The sequence below is a fragment of the Colobus angolensis genome, unplaced genomic scaffold (assembly GCF_000951035.1).
Source record: "Colobus angolensis palliatus isolate OR3802 unplaced genomic scaffold, Cang.pa_1.0 Scaffold9, whole genome shotgun sequence".
Lineage (NCBI taxonomy): Eukaryota > Metazoa > Chordata > Mammalia > Primates > Cercopithecidae > Colobus > Colobus angolensis.
Genome location: NW_012122931.1, coordinates 4,165,672 through 4,178,987, shown reverse-complemented (window position 1 = coordinate 4,178,987; position 13,316 = coordinate 4,165,672). Strand labels below are relative to the sequence as shown.

The 13,316-nt window shown below is 53.7% G+C and overlaps 1 protein-coding gene across 1 annotated transcript in view; it reads left to right on the top strand.

Annotated features, from left to right (window-relative positions):
* Positions 1 to 8,032, top strand: part of FUBP3 (far upstream element (FUSE) binding protein 3) — a 60,028-nt gene extending 51,996 nt beyond the window's left edge. Inside the window, exons 13-19 of the mRNA XM_011931200.1 lie at positions 195 to 355; positions 1,127 to 1,200; positions 1,511 to 1,591; positions 1,771 to 1,847; positions 4,272 to 4,343; positions 5,622 to 5,749; positions 6,703 to 8,032. Of these exons, the coding sequence (XP_011786590.1) occupies positions 195 to 355; positions 1,127 to 1,200; positions 1,511 to 1,591; positions 1,771 to 1,847; positions 4,272 to 4,343; positions 5,622 to 5,749; positions 6,703 to 6,711 (602 nt within the window). The 3' untranslated portion in view covers positions 6,712 to 8,032. The remainder of the gene's footprint in view (positions 1 to 194; positions 356 to 1,126; positions 1,201 to 1,510; positions 1,592 to 1,770; positions 1,848 to 4,271; positions 4,344 to 5,621; positions 5,750 to 6,702) is intronic.
* Positions 8,033 to 13,316: the final 5,284 nt, after the last annotated feature.

Genomic DNA, 13,316 nt, shown 5'->3' with positions numbered 1-13,316 from the left:
CTAGTTTTGCAAGTGAGAGAGCCCTGGGTTTAGTTACAACCACGTTGGAGTAAACAGAGAGTACTTCTCTACTGTCGAGACAAGTGCCAGCGTGCACAGAATCCCCCCGAGTCCTCTTCTGGAGCCAAGTGCCCCAGAGCCTCGGGTTGCCACAGTAGCTGCTTACTCTTCGGTTTGTGTTCTGCTGTCCGCAGGGGGTGAGAACATCAAAAGCATCAACCAGCAGTCAGGGGCGCACGTGGAGCTTCAGAGGAACCCCCCTCCGAACAGCGACCCCAACCTGCGGAGATTCACCATCAGGGGGGTTCCCCAGCAGATCGAGGTGGCCAGGCAGCTCATAGATGAGAAAGTTGGCGTACGTACAAGGTCCTTCCCCTACCTGGCTTACTCATAGCTGTTTTCTTTTGGATGTCCAAGGTACCAGCTTTTCCCGCAACCTTGCGCTGCTTGTGCCTATGGGTTCTCACATCACATGAGGGCAAGCCCCTTCCTGCTTTGCCAAAGGGGAGGGTCGGAGACCCAGGGAGTGCCAGAGCCAGGCCCAGAAGCAATGAAGGAAGCCTGGCAGGACTCACCAAGGCCGCAGCAGCCGAGGCCCCAGAGCGGTTCCCCTGCAGGCTTAGATGAGCAGCTGGGGCAGCAGCCTCCCCCCAGTGCTGCCCCAGGACTCCGCTGGCATTGCCCTGGCGGCCAGCCCAGCAGGCAGCTTTCATTGACTCTGGCTTTAGTTTCAGGCACCTCAAGGCAGATAAAGAAAGGGAGTGTTGATGGAGGACAGATGGGCCACTGCTCACCTCAATGGGGACGTAGAATGGCAGAAAGAGCCTTGGGCCAGCCTAAGTTGACGGGAGAGTCAAGCAGGTTGGTCCCTACCCCCAGGGTGATATACCAGGGCAGTTGTGGTGGTGCCAGGACTGGCTGTGTGGTGGAATTGGTCGCTGGAGGGCAGAAGCCATTTCTGCAGTGCAGCCTGCTGTGGGAAGGAAGGCTAGTATGAGTGCGTAGGTGTCCTGACTTCACTCGACTCCATCCCCCCAATAGCTGGGCTTTGCCTCAGGGCGGGCCTGGGCAGAGGACAGAGGTGTGCAGCCAACAGCGGGTGAGAGCTCCCTCTGTGCCCCCACAGGGGACCAATCTCGGAGCACCTGGAGCCTTCGGACAGAGTCCCTTCAGCCAGCCACCTGCCCCACCTCATCAAAAGTGAGTCTTTTGCATCAGTCTTGCCCGGGAGAATTCACTCGCTCCCAAGAGATCCCCTGTCCTTTCCAGCTGCTTCTAGGGAGCGCCAGCCAAGGCCTGAAGTTCTGGGCGTGGGCAGGACTTGTTTCTTTTCGTCTCATCAGTGGTCCCTCCAGCCTATCACTCACTGACCTCCGCAATGGGATGGGAGTCTCCCAGAGGGCAGAGGGTCTTACGTCCCGACCGCCCCCTCGGTGCCCTGTGGCTGGGGGAAGGGGCCGAGCCCTCCATGTGAGGCGCTCATTCTGTTGTTTCTTTCACCTTTTCCCAGTACCTTTCCTCCGAGGAGCTCCGGGTGCTTCCCAAACATGGCTGCCAAGGTGAACGGGAACCCCCACAGCACCCCCGTGAGGTAGGTGACCTGCTGTGATTCAGCTGGGGATAGACAGGACTAGGGTGATCACTTGACTACTGCTGACAGGCAAGGGTCCAGTGATGCTTGGCTGGGGTGAGGGAGGTGAGCAGTGAAGAGGGAGACAACAGGGGTGACCTGCCCTCTATAGGAATGAGTGACTCTCTTGTCATCCACAGCGGTCCTCCGGCCTTTCTGACCCAGGGCTGGGGCAGCACCTACCAGGCGTGGCAGCAGCCCACACAGCAGGTCCCAAGTAAGTGACCCGGGGTGGGGAGTGCATGCCCACCAGAAAGGCTGGAGCCCACAGAAGTCCTGGGGCCAAAACGCCCCCACTCAACTCAGCGAGCAGGCCCAGGATGCCCCTCCCCAAATGACAAGGAGCCCTCTGAGTGGGGCTTGGGGCTTCCTGTAGGCCTGTCCCGGGGGTTGCACATGCTCAGAGAAAGGCCCAGAGGGAAACTGCACAAACCTCAGGCGGACTGGGGACTCTGGGCTGGCCCTCTTGGCCCACCTGTCCTCAGAGCTCTGGGCCTCTGTCACTGTTGTTCCCCATGCATGGATGGGCTGTGGGTATAGGTTGAGCCAGCTTCTGCTCTTCCTCTTCTCTACTCCCTGGGGGGGCTGGCTCCTGGCTGCCTTCCTCTCCCCTCTCAGGCTTTCATCTCCAGAACTTTTCAGAAGCAGACAGCTAGGGAATGACCTCTGCTGCATTCCGCCTCTCCAGGGAGACTGGTTGTGAAGGAGAAAGTCCGGGTGGGAATCAAACCCAGCCCACTCTGTCCCCACAGCCGCTTCAGGAACCACTGTTGGGTTTCAGAGCTGGTGTAGCTCCTCTGGCATGGCCTTCACAAAGCAAAGCAGAACGCTTACCTTAGTATGATCCAGGTTCTCTTGACCCATCTGGAGTTTCTGTCCTGTGTTTGGAAAGGCTTCTTCAGTGTCTGCAGATTCTGACAGCACCCAGGCCGCAGGCCCCGCCTCACAGCCTGGCTCGCAGGGCCTGAGCCCCCTTTCTGGGGTTCTGCCACTTTAGCCTTACACAGAGTCCTGAAGCCAGTGCTGTGTGGCCTTAGGCACGCCCTGCCTTCTCTGGAGCTCCACTTCTGTCACATGTAAAATCAAGGGTTTGGGTTTGAATTCTAAAGCACTTGCATGCTCTGAAATTGTATAGTTGTGTTTCTTCCCTTTTTTCCCCAGTATCTTATTATGAAGCATTTCAAACATCATAGAACACTGCAGTGAGCACCCACACAGCACCCAGATCCCACCATTCCCTTTCTCTCTGCATGCTTGACCACGGGGGCTGACCCTGTTTCCTTTCCTTGGCTCCTCACGTCTCGGTGGGAGCTGCACTCACAGTGCCGGGGCCTTTGGGTGCTGTTCTGGTCTGAGAGAATCCTCCAGGCAGCAAGGTGGCCAGGATCGACTGGAGACACTGAGGCCTGGGAGGCCTTCAGGGCAAACGGCCCCCTGGCGGGTGGAACTGGCAGAGGCCTGTTGGGCTGAGGAAGGGAGAGCGCAGGAGGCGCCCAGTGGTCTTGCCACCCTTGGGCAGCCTTCATCTCATGCTGTTGAGCTTGGCTCATTTGTTTACTCTGGGGTTTTGCAGTTGAGAACCGGTTTGGGTTGGTGAAATATTGTTTGGCAGTGAAGTCCTGCTTGCTGGCGCCCTCTGTGTCAGAGGGAAGAGTGTTTGCTGCCTGTGTCCCTCCTTCGCCCTGCCCCTGTGGGAGGAAGCGGAGCATCTGCTTCCCTCCTTCCTCCCGCTGCTTGCTTCTTCCACACTGCTCCTCAGCCTGCAGTGAAGTGGACCAGTGGAGAAAGCATTTGGCTGCGCGCGCTCTGCAGTGGTTTGCCCTTCCTGCCTGCTTCGGGCTACAATCCTCACAGGAGACAAGACAGTGAGGGGTCTTCTGTGGGCCTTGGCAGGTGGACTCCTGAGCCAGCCCCAGCCTGGGCAGAAGGAAAGGTCCTGACCCACTGCAGTGGTCAAGTCTTTGAACCCCGTCTTGTGCCTGGCGCGGTGCTGAGGCCGTGTTTCCGGGCGCCGGCTGTTTCTCTGCCACTCCCAGTCTTCATTGCCCACACAGCTTAGAGGGTGAACCCAGGGTCTTGCACGGAAGAGAAGGGCTGGACCACCCCAACACATGCATCCCCTTTCCCTCTGCCCTACCCCAGCACAGCCTGAGGCTGGATAGGGTCCAGGAGCCCACGGGTGCTGCCCACCCCTGCGCCCCGTGGCCCCTCCACTTCCGCTGGTCCAGAGGCACAGCCCCCAGATCTTGAACAGAGGGCCACCACACGAAGAGTGGTCAGCAGCCTCTGGAGTCTTTGTCCTTTGGAGGGCTGACTGGGGAGCCTCAAAACAACAGTAGCTGTGGCCCTCAAGTCCCCGTCTGTGGACCCACAGCTCGTGTCTCCATCTGAAGAGGGTCAGGCTAGCCTTGCTAGTTGCCCTGTGAGGGGCAGCCGGTGTGCCCAGCCCCGCCCTTACAGTGATCTTAGTTACACCCCTCCCAGCCCTGCCAGCTGCCACCTCCTTCCCAGGCAGGGCTGTGGAGCTGTGTGTGGCCAGGAGCGAGGTGGAGGAGTGCAGGGCAGGGCCTGCAGTTGGCGGGCTGGGGCCGAGGCTATGAGGAGCCCGGAAGGCCTGACTGCTTTTGTGTTCTTCGCACAGGCCAGCAGAGCCAGCCGCAGAGCAGCCAGCCCAACTACAGCAAGGCCTGGGAAGACTATTACAAAAAACAGAGTGAGTGCCCGGCCCTCCTAACCTGTGGCTCCTGGCAGCACAGTCCCCTCTAGCCCAGAGACTTCAGAGTCCAAGGCTCACTGTCACCTCTTTTTTCCCGATGCCTTCCCCGTGTGGCTTGATCTCATTATTTGCCTTCGTCCTCCACCCCTGTGCCTGCCTGCTTCTCTCTGTCAGGAGTCCAGGCATAGTCAGTTAGTGACCACAGGCTGCCCTGCAACCCAGCACAGGCCTGCCATCCTCTCCTCTTTGTTCTCCCCCTGCTGGGCTCCAAAGGACTTCGAGGTAGGCGTGGCACCTGGAAGTGTGGGCTCAGCTGGCATCTGGTCTCCTTAGGGACTGGAAGATTCTGGTTGGGTGCCACCTGGCCAGCAAACAGACCAACTGGGCGTCTTGTTCTCTGTCTCGGTGCTTCAGGGCAGATGAGGAAAGGTGGTGAGTCTCGGGGAAGGAGGCCTTACCTGGACATTGAAGCTGGGTGCTTAGTTTCTCTGCTTAAGTAGGTCGGTTTTCTAACTACCAGAAACGAAACCAGCCTTCAGAGCAGGGTGAGGGACCCAGCAAGCCAGAGGTCTCTGGGGAGCCATCTAAAGTTAGTGCCAGACTCTGCGTATATTCCACCATTACTAGACCGGAGGGTTGGAGATTTGTTTAAAGAGGTATCTCACGTGCCTTGTGTTTGGAGGATGTTTCTTGCTGGTTGGAAGAGATCGGGTTGAAGGCCAGCAGAGAAATGGTCCCCCTGGTGTTGGAATCATTGCCGGGTTCATGGCCCTTCTAGGGGTTGGAGGTGAGGGTGTTCAGTCACGGTCACCAGGGGACCTGGTGTGAGTTCAGCTGCCCAGTCTTCCCCAAATCCCGATTCCCAGACACACCTGGGCCTGTGTTCAAGCTGTTTACAGGATTTGGACACTATCACAGGCACCCAAGCTAGGCACTCCCCTTCTCCCCCGCCCCAACCCAGAATCCTGCCTTCTGTCTCTGTCACGGGGCCCTGGGAGCTGAAGGGGCAGGCAGGCAGATGCAGAGAATGCGCTTCCGCAGAGAGAAGGCAAACATGAGAATTGGTCTTCATAGGCATAGCAGGGGCCGGGCAACAAAAAGGCTAACCGCACCTTTTGGAGCAAGCACTCCTGCAGCACCAGCCTCACTGCACCACCTCCCAGACCTCCCTGCCTTCCAGCCGTCCGGAGAGAGAGCAGATGCCCAGGCCTTTGGGAAGGGCCCTGCCTAGTGCGCCCCTGCTCCCGATAACCTGTTTCCTCCTTTGTCAACCAGGTCACGCCGCCAGTGCTGCTCCTCAGGCCAGCTCCCCACCGGACTACACAATGGCCTGGGCAGAATATTACAGACAGCAGGTCGCTTTCTACGGACAGACGTTAGGGCAGGCGCAGGCCCACAGCCAGGTCTGTAGCTAATCACCAGCACCGCAGCCACTCCCTAGCCCCAAGCCCCTGTTCCCAAGCCTGTGTTTGCTGACCCCAGGATGAGAGCACTGGGCTAGGAGGAGCCTCTGGGCCCCGTAGCTCCTCAGCGAGGCTGCCTCTGCTGAGAGCCTGGCTCCAGCCCCTCTGACCCTCCTCGCTCCAGAGAAGAAGAGTGTAGGCCAAGTGGGAGGATTGGTGGTGCAGCCCCTGCAAGGAAGTGCCTGATCTTTTCTCAAGTCCGAGCCCCAGACCTCAGGGCTGATTAGTAGTCTCTGTCTTCCTCTAAGCCTCAGTTTCCCTAACTATAAAGGAACATGTGCAGAGGGTGCGCTCCAGTGGCTGCTCTCGAGCAGGGTGGAGTGGCCAGGCCGTCAGCCATGCCCGGGCAGCAGCAGGAGGCAGGGAGAGGGCAGTGAGGGCAGAGCCCAGCTTTCCTCTTCTGCGCACAACCTAGAGGGTTCTGTTCAGAGGCCAAAAACGGATTTCTTATTAAAGAAGGGAAGACGTCCAAATGTTCCCACAGGGCACATTTCCCACCTGATGCCAGTCAGGTCCTCATGGATAACATTTCAGTTACCTCCTGGCCCTGGACTCAGCTGGTTAGGCCACTCACTGCCAAATTGGCCGTCTGGGTCTGGTCCTGGGGAAACAGGTGTCAGGGCTGGTGGCGACAGCGGCTCACACTGTCCGCTCTTCCCTGCCCCGAGTCCCTAGCAGAGAGAGGAGCCCAAGACCTCCTCTGCAGCAGAGGTTTTATCTGGCCCAGCTCCCGTGACGCGAGACCCAGGGGAGGTGCTGGGACACGGCCCTGTCCGTGTGTGTTGGTGCCGGCATGGCGCCAGAGGGGAGAGGGGGACCTGTCACCTCCTCACTGGCACACAGACCTGGGAACCTGCCAACACCGACTAATTCCTCTTCCCTTCCGCCCACAGGAGCAGTAGGACAGTGTCCTCGTGGCCAACTTTCCCTCAAAATCATTGTCAAAGAAAACCTATTTGTAACAGAGGTTTTTACATTTGCAAACCTTTTGATGAAGAACCGTTGTTTTGTTCTGTGAAACACTATATTTAGATTAACGGAATTTTTCTAAAAATCAGGAAAATTAGTTACTAAAAATTGCTGATCATTTTTGTTTCATTATTTTCGTTATTTCAAATGTATAAGCTCTGGGGTTCTTTTTGGAGCAATACCTACAAAGTCAGGCGCCGGAACGGGCCTCAGAGCTGCGACATTTCAACACGATGGTTTCGGGTTTGTTTGGTTTTGTTTTGTGTCCTTTTTATTTGCAGTTTTTTCTGTTGCAACAGAAAGTGGCTTGGAAGTCTTAGGTGGTATGTAACAAATTCTTTTTAAAAATTTTAAAGCAGTATTTAAGTATTCTTAAATGTGTAAATTCATTTAATGTTTTACTTCTAATTTGTTGTATCTTGGCTGTCTGGTTTTATTGCATTTTTAAAAAACTGAACTATTATGTATTGTAATGAATGATGTGAATTCTGATTTGAGACAGAGAATTGTATTGCTGTCCAACAGGGGTTGGGAGGGGCATTTTGTAGGGTTTGTATGATTTCTAGAGTTCTAAAGGGGTAATATAAAAACGTGTTCGTGTGTTTAGCATACGTTTGTTTCATGTCTCCATTACCAGTCGCAACTGTGTATCTAAGACCTCCAAGCTTGTTTTTAAAACAAAACAAAAAACCTTTCTCTATTCTCTCAGAAATATAAATACTGTTATTTTTAATATTAAGAAATTCCATATAACTTTTAACACACACTGTGGAACATTAAACCGTATAAAAATGTAGTTATAACTATTTTTAATTCCAAGGTGTTGTTTGCTCTTTTCTTTTAAATATTTTCTTAATATTTTGTCAGATTAACTAGATGAATAAATTAGTATTAACCGCATTATGAATAATTTTGATTTAATAAAAGGGATAATATGATTTCCAGTGTTTACTGTAGTGTATCTTGTACAGATAACATGTATTTTTAAAGGAAAAAAAACGGAATTGAAGCTATTTTTTCTTGCATTTCTAATTGACCTGAGGGACATTCCGTTTGAAATGTACTGAAGTTACAGTTCTGTTTTTTTCTCCTTATTTTTCTTATAATGCTTGAAATGTCTAACTATTAAAAAAGACAATTGGAAAATGTTATGCATGTGGTTTTTAAGAAAAAAAGTGTTCTTTTTATTTGACTGACAATTCATTTTACACTCTATATAATAAAATTTCCACAAGACATCTTGTGGGCAAAGTCTTTCCGGCCTGTTTGCCTTCCATTCGCCAGTTTGTCCCTCTGCCCCCTGCCCGCTGCCGCCCGAGAGGGAAAGAGGATTCCTGCGGGCCTCGCCCATCATCTTGCACTGCGTCAGCCCGCCTTCGCTGGTGCCCAGCCTAGATGTCTAGCTAGTTCGTTAAGCTAGTTTTATTTTAATGGCTTTGATTTGACAGCTTGACTTGAGTGCTGTGGTTGGGCTCAGCTCCCCTTCCGTCACAGCCGGGCATCTCTAAATGAGAAGTCAGTACGGGAGTGTCATCGGATGGAGCTGGGAGATGCATTGAAGGGCGTGCGGCGGGTCAGCGGGCTTCTGCAACTGACTGGGCAGCCCCTTGCCCTCCGCCCGCTCCCCTTCCCGGCATGCCCATGCACACACACTTGCCTATAAATGCAGGTGGGCTGCCCTAGGCGTGGTGCGGTTTCCCTGACTGCCGCTGCCTGCAACCCCCACCTCCTTGTACCCAGCCTCACCTGTGGCTCTGGTGGTGGCGCTTTCTGGCTCTCAGCCCCGTGCCCACGGTGGGATGCCAGATTGCCGGGAGGGCTAGGAAGCGTCAGCACACGTGCTCATTCTGTCCTTCCTTTCACGAAGAAACAAATGGGGCGTCCTTCCCCAGAGGTGTTAAGTTACAGTCCTGTGGTCTTGGGACTCATGGCGACAGTGTGGGCCTCAGACTTGGAAGAGCGTTACGGAATAGAGAACATCAGCCTTCGCCTTTTTTTTTTACCTTGTGTCCCGTTGTTTGGGGTGACTGGCTTTGAGCACAGTGTCTGCTTTCACGTCTGAGCGGGCCCTGCCTTCGCCCTCAGCCTTTCTGTGCGGGTCGCCTCTACTTAGATGCAGGGACCTGTTTCAATCCTGACCGGGGCTTGCTGGGGTGTGCCTGGCCAATACTGGCCGCTTGTCTGTACTCCAAGCTCTGACGGGAGGGGAAAAAAGCATCTGTGGCTCCTTCAGGCCGAAAAGGGATGTGGAGAGCAGCCCATCTGCGGCCATGGCAGGCCTGTTGAGAGCCGGAAGACAAAAAGGAGATGTGGCATTTTTAACTGCACCTCTAGAGAATCGAGTTTGACGTTGAGAAATTGAATAGTAAAAGGCACTTGGAAAGTGGGGGGAGGGGGCCGAGTGGGAGGAGGGCGTAAACGCTGATGACGGTAATGGGAATTCGGGAGAGGGCATTACAGAGAAGACTTCCTTCTAATTCATCTTGCAAGCTCTGTGCCAAAACAGCATTTGGCATGGTTCACAGGGAGCGATTGTGTGATAATGAACCCTAAGGTGTCCCTTAATTGAAGACTGAGCATTGCGGTTTGTGCCAAGAGTCATAAATGGTGCAGGCTTGCGGAGGATGCATTTTCTTAAATGTATCGGTAAGTACAGATTAGCGCTTGTCCCCAGTGAAATGCCCATACTATAAATTATGGAAATCTCTTTTTCTCTCTGATGCAATCTTTTATTGGGGGGAGGGGGTGTAGTACCACAGGAGGCAGGGGGGAAAGTTTGCAAGCATATGAAATTTGGCCTCTCATTAACATGGCGCCCAAGGAAGATGATTTTCATCAGCAGTCTGGTGTACTGGAAGGCTAAAGTGCTTGAAATGTACCCAGTTCAGCGGTTGTGTTCCATTAAGAAAGATGCATGGTCATCACTGTAAGGGCAGTCGGGGTCGGGGAGGCGGGGCGGGCGGTTGCCCAGTCTGTCTTCTGAATGCATGCTCCACCCCCACCCGCCACCGCCCATGCCTACTGGGTCTCTGCCAGCCTCCCAAGTTCAGGATTCATCAAGGACCCTGCTGAGCCGATCGCAGCCCCACCCAGAAGTTTGGGCTGGGGTTGAGGAGTTCTCAGCCAGCGGGCCTCAGTCAGTACCCCTGGCCTCTCATCAGGTAGGAGGCACCATCTTTCCAGGGCCACTCGAAAGTGGTGACCAGCCATGATGTCCCAGAGCCCCCACAGTGGGGTCGGCTGGGGTACAGGCGGCACAGTGCAGTGCCTGGTCTGTGAGAACATGGGTCGCCTCAGAGTCGCAGCTTCTAGCTGGCTACGGCCCCACTGTCTCACAGCCCCACTTCTGGTCCACTAGGGCCCAGCTGGGGTTTTTTAAGATGGGCTGAAGCAAATGGGCCTGATAGATGCTTAGAGATTAATGGCCAGAAAGTGGCTTGACACTCAATTCCGCAGGGGGCTGCCGGCCCTGGGTCTGTGTCTTGGGTGGGGTGGAAGGGGAAGTGAAGACAACCCTCACCACCCTTGAAACAATGGTCATCTTTCCTGTCCTTTGTCTTGAAGGTGTTTCTGTAGCATCTACCAAGGGGGTCCTGGCCCTTTCCAGGCACCTGCTTCCAAGGTGGTCTCTGCACCCTGGGAGGTAGAAAGGCCTCATCTCCCCATTTCACAGATGAGGGCTCAGAGTCAAAGGCTGAGACCTGCCTTTATTCACATGGGCGTGGAGGGGCCAGTTCTGTGCCAGGTTCTATGCTGCACTCCAGCTGGGGCTTCAGAGGAGAGCGTGACCACTGCCTCCTGGGGGTGCACTGTCCTTTGTAGTCACCACCAAGGGAGGTGGTTGGCAGGATGGGGGGACGATCTTGAAAGTTAGGGTTGAGTACCAACCATGGCCAGCCCTGGAAGTGCATTGCAGTCAATCATCATTTTCAGTCCTGTATTTGCAAATTCACCTACTCACCGAAATGTATTTGCAACCCCCAAATCTACCTTCACAGTGCATTTGTGGCCATTCACAGTGAAAAACGTGAGTTACTCCATGCACATGTTCCCAGCTGAGGTGGGAAGGTGGCGGCGCTCTGCCTTCTGGTTCCAGCTCTTGCGCCACAAACAAGCGCTGTTCCTTGGAGTCTACTTAGTGCCACAGTTTTTGCTTTTTGTGCCTTTTTTTTTTTTTTTTTTGAGTTTCACTGTCTAAAGTGGGCCCCAAGCATGGCACTAAAGGGCCGTCTAGCATTCCTGAGCATAGGAAGACTTTGATGTGGCTGATGGAGACAATACATGCGTCCTGCTGCTTGCAGGCTTGAGTTACAGTGCTGTTGGCCATGAGTTCAATGTTAACAGGTGAACAATAAACATCTTAAGTAAGGGGTCTTCATTTTTATTTTTTATTTTTATTTGTTTATTTATTGAGATGGAGTCTTGCTCTGTCACCTAGGCTGGAGTGCAGTGGCACCATCCCAGTTCACTGCAACCTCCACCTCCCAGGTTCAAGCAATTCTCCTGCCTCAGCCTCCTGAGTAGCTGGGATTACAGGCATGTGCCACCACGCCTGGCTAAATTTTTGTATTTTTAGTAGAGACGGGGTTTCACCATGTTGGCCAGGTTGGTCTCGAACTCCTGACCTCGTGATCCACCCGCCTTGGCCTCCCAAAGTGCTGGGATTACAGGCGTGAGCCACCGCACTCGGCCGAGGAAACAGGTTTGAATAGGTTCTGACCAGAGTCATACCATGGTTGTGCATATGTGACCTGAGAGGTAACCAGGACTATGCTCCCCATTTGACAGATGAGGCTGGAACCTGTCCTTACTCACACAGGCTTGGAGGGGCCAGTTCCATGCCAAGTTCGTGCTACACTCTGCTGGGGTTTCAGTGGAGAGCTATACTCTTGCTGAGGCCTCCTCGAACCTCAGCCTGGCTGAAACACCAGCCTGCCTTGCCACACGCACACATGAGCAGAGCCAGGCACATGTGCAAGGAATACCTAACATGGTTCTAGTGGGGCCGGCGAGTTCAGCCTACCTAAGGCAGCAGGGTGTGAGACATGAATGTGTAAACGAAACTTGGGTCTGAGTCCTGTCTGCAGCTCATATGACCTAACCCCTGGTATCCTAAGTGTGGGGCTAGTAGGCACCTACCCGCCCGTGGGGCTATAATAAGAGTCAATGGCACACAAGTAAAGTGCTTCACACCTGGTTCTTAATAAGCACTCAAAAACTGGCCACCGACCTGGTGCAGTGGCTCACATCTGTAATCCCAGCACTTTGGGAGACCAAGGTGGGCGGATCACCTAAGGTCAGGAGTGCGAGACCAGCCTGGTCAACACAGTGAAACCCCATCTGTACCAAAAGTACAAAAAATCTGCCGGGTGTGGTGGCAGGCACCTGTAATCCCAACTACTAGAGAGGCTGGGCAAAAGAATCACTTGAATCCAGGAGGCGGAGGCTGCAGTGAGCTGAGATCGCACCATTGCACTCCAGCCTGGGCAACAAGAGTAAAACTCTGTCTAAAAAAAAAAAAAAAAAAAAAAATCTTGGCAACCAATAGTAATGATTGAGTCCAGGATTCTGACTGCTCCAGAGTGGCTTTGTCTGCTCCACTCTGAGTGCCCGGGACAGCCTGTGTGATGTGATAAAACGTCAGCTCAGCACTGACCCACTGGCTTCTCCTGGGTGCCCCAGAGGTCTCCAGGATATCACGAGCCCAAGGACCCTCACTGGTCCCCTGGAGTCACATTAGCTAAGCGGCTGGGAAAGAACAATTCCCATGAGGCAGGTGAGCCAACTCTAGGAGCAGCCAGGACCATCCCCCAGCCCCACTGCTGTGAGTAACCGATGTTTGGATGACAACTTGGTCCATGCATGGGTGGAGCAAGTTATTCAATCCTGGCCCAGAAGACGACATTTCAGGAATTCCTATTTCAAGCACATTTAAAAGGAGTCACATCCTTGGGGTGTCTCTCTCTCTCTATCAGATTCTGTAACCTTGACTTCCCTGAGAAGCAACTGCCTTGGACCCTGACCAGGGACCAGGGCCCTCCAACCATCCCAGCTGTCACTCACTGCCAACCATTCTGCTGAGCTCACAGCAAGCCCCAGAGATCCACACACCCTCCACTCACTAGGGTGCAGTCAGGGTCTCGAGGCTGCAGCTCCGTGTTTCAGAAAAAAGGACCAAAAACCAAAAAAAAAACAAGGTGAGCAGGGCGCAATGGCACCCACCTGTAATTCCAGCACTTTGGGAGGCCGAGGTTGATGACTTGAGCTCAGGGGTCTGACATCAGCCAGCCTGGGCAACATAGCAAAACCCTGTCTCTATAAAAAGCACAAAAACTACTGGGGCGTGGTGGCGCACGTCTGTAGTCCCAGCTACTTGGGAGGCTTAGGTGAGAGGATCGCTTGAGCCCCAGAGGTGAAGGTCGCAGTGAGCTGAAATCGCACCACTGCACTCCAGCCTGGGTGACAGAATGAGATCCTATCTCAAAATAACAATAATAATTAATTAATTAATTAGAAAAATAATTTTAGGGCCAAGTGC